The 5,846-nt window shown below is 53.6% G+C and overlaps 1 protein-coding gene across 1 annotated transcript; it reads right to left on the bottom strand.

Moving 5' to 3' along the window:
* Nucleotides 1–4,606: 4,606 nt before the first annotated feature.
* LOC125318706 (zinc finger protein 664-like) lies at nt 4,607–5,560 on the bottom strand (the record flags this gene model as incomplete). Its single annotated transcript, XM_048289646.1, has 2 exons — nt 4,607–4,646; nt 5,067–5,560. Coding segments are annotated over 2 exons (534 nt in total), but the record flags the coding sequence as incomplete, so codon positions are not given.
* Nucleotides 5,561–5,846: the final 286 nt, after the last annotated feature.

The raw sequence follows: 5,846 nt of genomic DNA, 5'->3' as shown, positions 1-5,846 counted from the left end.
AGTAGTAGTAAATAAGAAGAAAAATTAAAATAGGAATAAGAAGAATAAGAGTAAGATGAAGAAGAAGAAGCAGGAGTAGTAGAAGTAATTAAAAAGAAGAAGGCAAAGAAGACTTAGATGAAGAAGAAGAAATAGGAAATAGTAATAATAATAAGAATATCAAATTAAAATACACATCCACACATCCTCTAGAATCCCATCCCTCCCATTTGTTGTTACAATAAAATGCATGTCCAATAAAATCCGTTTGTTGTCCTCATATGGTCTCACTTGCACCTTCCCTGGGGCACAGGCGTCTCTCCCTCTTGGCATCCTAACCCATGGGCAGGGTCCCTTCCCACCACAAGCATGCCAGGATTCTGTCAGGGACTCCCTTCTCTTCTTCCCTCTGCTTCCAGCTGGAAAATGTGCAGCAAAGCAGCCTTTGCTGTCTGCTCTGGGAGCCCTCCCAGCTGCTGGACCTTGTCCCCTGGCCCTGCACAGCTCCCTTGGGAGGCACAGCAGGACCAGCAGCGTGGGAGCCTCGGGAATGCCCCTCTGGGATCCATGGCACACACTGCAATGAGCTGGAATTCCAGTTCCCAGTGAGGAAAAGATGTTCCTGCCCTTCAAGGCAAAGCTCTGAAGGGGCTGAAACCCAAGTGGAGCAAGATCTTACAGTGACATTTCACTGCCAGCCTCCATAACTTCATCCAGGGCTGCTTTAGCTCCTGGATTGGGGAAAAAAAACCATCAGGGGAGGGTCTTTGGCTGGGAGCTGCCCTGGGCAAAGGGAGACACTGGGAGGGAAAAAGAGCAGGCAAAGGAAGGCAGGAGAGAAAGGAGGACCCGGCCAAGAGCATCACTCCGGATCTCTGAGGGAAGGGGAAACCTTTTGTTGTATGGAAACCAACAAAAACTCGGAGTATCTCTGCCAGGCCACTGAAGGCCTCTCCTGCCCCACTCTCTCCAAGCAAAGTGCCCCTCCTTGCCCATCCTCGCAGCACTGTCCTCATGCCCTTCTGCTCGTTGTGGATGATGGGGCAGAGGGTTTGTTCCAGGGCATCCTGCAAGCACCAGGCAGGACAGTTCCACCAGGATGGGAACCCAGCTCAGGGCTGAGGGACTCAGAAAATCTAAACACCAACACAACACCAACAGGGCACATTTGTCACTTTTGCTACAAAAGGCAGCACTGAAAATGATGGGTAATGAGAGCCTCCTAATCACCCCAATCCCTTCTCCATTTTAAACTTTCTCTGAAATAACCAGAATAGCTCTTCAAATTCCTTCATCTTTGTCAGTCCCAGATCTTTGGAGAGCAGACTGGGGAAGAGAGCACAACATCAGCATGTTGGTAATAAGACATGGCTTGTTGTCCATTTCTCCTTACTCAGTTACAGCGGTAGATATTGGGAATAACCAGCTGTCCTGAGGAATTTTTCCGGCAGCAAGTTATTTTCCTGTCATGGTCCATCTGTAATTTTATTACTTTATTACTTATTAAATGACTTATTACTTATTAGAACACCAACATACATACAGTACAGCGCCTTGCAATTACTCCCCCTTATATTTATAAACCTCAAGGTCTTAACAACATCTTTCTTCTATTCTTACTCTTTGGGTGCATCAAAAGACTCCTACTCACAGCAGTAGAGAAAACCTTCTCGTTAAAGAGTACCAGTGGTACAAGATCTACCCAGGCAGCCGTAGCCGTGGCTACCAGAGAAACATCTTGCTGGGATGATACCCAAAGCCCCCCAGTTTAAGGTTTAAGTTTCCTTTATTTTTTTAAACAAAAACGGGGGAGATGTTGCTGTGAACCTTTCCCCCCATACTTGGTCTGTCCCAGTTCATTTCATTGTCAATCAGTTTGTAGTTTCCCCTCCCCTTGCTGCATTGTATACGCCTTGCCTTAGCTGCCAATCCTTGATGTACACCACCCCTTTCCCCTCGCCCTGCTAGAAAGTTCTTCTCCCCTCGATACCCCCTTGGTCCCTTTGAATTTCTCCCCTCCCCTTGTTTTCCCTCATTGGCTAATTGTATGTCACTCCACCTGTGAACCCTCCCCTTCTCCTTCCCGACTGGTCCTGAGGTTGTTGCCGCCCTTTGTCCAACCCCCCTTTAAAAAGCTGTGCAACCCCTTTTCTGGGGTCTTCGGTCCCTGGTCCCCCTGAGGACAACAAAGCTCTGGATACTCTACTGGAGTCCCCTCCTTCCTTCTTGCCTCTGCCTGCGAGTGCAAACCATTCAGCACCCTGAGAGCTTTGCCTCTTGCGGCGAGACCAGCTTCATCTTGGTCTTCGGAGCGCATCAGACCCGTCACTGCGAGTGACCGGGCAGCTCCAGCAGCGACAGTTATGTACTTGGAATCGCCGTGCTTATGCTCAGTGGCAAAAGCACAAACCCGGAAGCAAGGCAGAAAAGGGTACTTACTTTCAAGACATGCGAGATTTGTAAAGAATTACAAATGACCAAAGAAAAAGGGGGGATTGAGAAACGGGTGATCAATACTTAACTCATGTAAGCACAGTTAACTATTGGGAGACAGCAAATGTTAATCACAAAACCTGAGAAGCAGGACTCGCCCTAATCTTGTCAAGATAAGAGGAACAAGAATCTGTTTGAAACCAGCACAGAAACTGCTGAGTCACCCCACAAAGGACTGCCCGTGCTCCAGAAAGAAAGGTGAAAAGGGCATTGTGATGAAGAGTACGGATCTTCATTGGAAAGACCCGCGAGGAAGAAGAGGAGCCTTCCTCAGTGCGACCACCAGCACACACCACTCATGTGTGACACATATGCTAATGATATTAATGATTTCGGAGAACTAATTTGTATAACCACTCCTATCCCAAGGAATGTGATGAATATTCATGCATTTCACCCACAATGCTGGAATGTATGGAGTGCTGGGTGTGTGTGTTACGAGGAGAGATCCCCCACGCACCCGGCGCTGAATAAAGCAGAAACTCACTGCTCTGCCTCTGCCTCTGAAGTGTCTCTTGGCCCGGTCTGGGTGATTCTCTGGGAGGAGACTGGGAGGGGTCTTGGTGAGTCCTGGTGGGACTGGGAGAGTGTCTGGGGGTCCTGGGGCAGTGGGGGGCAACTGGGAGTGATGGGAGGGGCTTTGGTGGGTCCTGTGGAGGTTGGGAAGGGATTGCGAGGAGGTTTCAGGGGGGCCTGGGTGGGCTGGGGGTGACTGGGAGGGTGCTTCGAGGGGCTTGGGGTGTTTTGAGAAGATTTTGGGGGTGCTGACCCCTGCAGACCCCCAGACATGCCGCTGGACGCTGCCTGCAGAGGGATGCTGACGAGGATCGGGGGCTTCATCTTCCTGGCGCTGGGGCTCGGCTTCTACCTGCGCAAGCAGGTGACGGGAGGGGCCGGGGGTCGTGTCCCCCCTCCCCCAGAGCGTGTGTTCCCCCCCGGGCCCCCAGCCCGGTGTCACCCCCTTTGCTCTGCCCACAGAGCTCCTGAGCCGCCGGCGGCCGCAGCCCCTCCCCGTGGCCTCGGGCCCGGCCGGGACCCCCCACTCCATCCCCACGCTGATTTTGGGGGGTCGTGTGTCCCCCCCAGCCCCGCTGTCACTCTGCCCCTGCCCGGCTGCTCCCAGTGTTCCCAATAAAGCTTCCCAGTTCACCCCGGTCCCGTTTATTGGGGGGCACTGGGGATGGACTTGGGAGCACCGCAATTGGGGGGGGAAAGAACGTGGGGATGGATTGGGAATGGGGATCCCTGTGTGTACCCCCCATGTCACCCCGCTCTGGGGGGGGTGGTGGGCACCTGAACCCCAACACAGCCCCCAGCGAACCCCAAAAGGCATCAGGAATCCCCTAAGAGGAAGAAGCAGGAGAAGGGCCAGAGAGAAGCAGGCAGGATGACGAAGGAGGAGGAGTGGGATCCCTCCCAACTCAATTTAAGAGTCCCAGACCCCTCTTTCCCTCAGTTTGGGCAGCTCCTGGCAGCTTTTTCTGGGAGGAATTGCTGATTTTCGGAATTTTTGAGGTTTAGCTTCGGAGGTGGACAGCTGTGTCTCGCCTTCTCCTCCCTCTTGTGGCCTCTCAGCTGCCCCTGACACCCTGGGGGTGCTGGGTTTTCCTTCCTGGGGACAAGGACCTTCATTCCCTTCCAGGAGCCCAATGCTGGCTGGGGGTCCAGCTCAGGGGGTCCTTGAGCAGCTGCCCCAGAACCTCTGCCAGGGTCTCCCAGCGCAGCCGGAGCCGCTCGGCCTGGGGGCCCCAAAGCCCTCAGCAAGCCCCAAATCCCTCCCAGGAACCCTCAACTCCCTCAAACCCAGCATCCCCCCACATCCCCTGCAAGTTCCCCCCATGGCACCGGCCATGGCCACATCCCCACATGTCCCTGGCCCTGTCCCACCATGTCCTCACCCATGGCTGTGTCCCCACCACTTTTCAATCCATGTCATTGTCCCCCACGTCTCCACCCATCTCTTGGTTCAATGCCCTTATTTTTTCCGTTGTTTCAAGTGTATTGAAGTGATGAAGATAAATGAAAAGAAAACCAAGGCCAAAAGAAAAGGATTTTTGTTTCCGTGCCGGCTGAGGATCCTCGTGCTTGGGTTGGAGCAAAGAACATTTTTTGGAGGGGTTTCCACCCCATTTTCTCAAAAATCTTGGTCCTTGCCCCAATCCATCACCATTTGGCTGTGGAAGACACCCAAGGAAAATTGTAATCGTGGAATTACTGAGGTTGGAAAAGACTTCCAAGACAGTCCAGTATTCCTGGATGCCACCAGAAGATAGGATTGAATGGAAAAGATTTTTGGGGGTCAAAAGTCAACAAATCCACTCTCCCCAATGAATTCCCAATGTCAGTCTGCGTCCCGAGAGAAATTCCTGCCCCTAGGTTCATCCAGGTGCCCACGGGGAGCCAGGAAGATGTGGAGCCCCTCAACCATGCATCTTCCCAACATGGATCACCAGGACCACGGATCACCAGGGCTCTGCCCCATGGGGGTCACTGGGGATCATCCAACGCCGATCCTCCCACGGGGGATGGAGCTGGAGCAGCGCACGAAGCTCTTCCCGCACTCGGGGCACTCGCAGGGCTTCCCTTAGCGGTGCCTCCGGTGGTGTTTGGTCAAGTTAGAGCTGTGTGAGAAGCTCTTCCCACACTCCCCACACTCATAGGGCCTCTCCCTGGTGTGGATGCGCTGGTGGCTGATGAGGTTGGAGTTGCGTTTGAAGCCGTTCCCACAGTCGGAGCAGCAGAAGGGCCTCTCATCCGTGTGAATGCGCTGATGTACGAGGAGATCGGAGCTCCTGTGAAACCTCTTCCCACACTCAGAACACTCATAGGGCCTCTCCCCAGTGTGGGTGCGCTGGTGTACCCTCAGGGTGGAGTTCTGCTTGAATTTCTTCCCACATTCCCTACACCCATAGGGCTGTTCCCGGGTGTGGACCACCTGGTGCTGGATCAGGTGGGAGCTCCGACTGAAGCCCTTCCCACATTCCCCACACTCATAGGGCTTTTCCCCAGTGTGAATCCTCTCATGTACCCTAAGGCTGGAGTTCCACCTGAAGCCCTTCCCACATTCCAAGCACTTGTGGGGCTTCTCCCCACCCTGAGGCTTCTCCCCCAGCTCCGAGCTCCCCCTGGATCTCCGGCCGCCTTCCCGGCACAGGGGGGCTCTTTCCTCCTTGGATCTCTCTGGGCTGCGTTTGCAGCCCCTCCTCGTGCGGCATCTCCGGGGCTTTTCCTCCTCCTCCATCCGGCCACGCCTTGGGAATGACAAATCCTGGTTTGGGGGGAGAAACAAGGGGTGAGCGCCTTGGGCTTGTGGTTTCTCCTGCCCAAGGCCATCACCAGGCATCTTGTGTCTGTAAAAAACTCCAAAACACCAA

Source organism: Corvus hawaiiensis, chromosome 31 (assembly GCF_020740725.1).
Source record: "Corvus hawaiiensis isolate bCorHaw1 chromosome 31, bCorHaw1.pri.cur, whole genome shotgun sequence".
Lineage (NCBI taxonomy): Eukaryota > Metazoa > Chordata > Aves > Passeriformes > Corvidae > Corvus > Corvus hawaiiensis.
The sequence above is the reverse complement of the archived record's forward strand: the minus strand, read 5'-3'. Positions and strand labels throughout refer to the sequence as shown.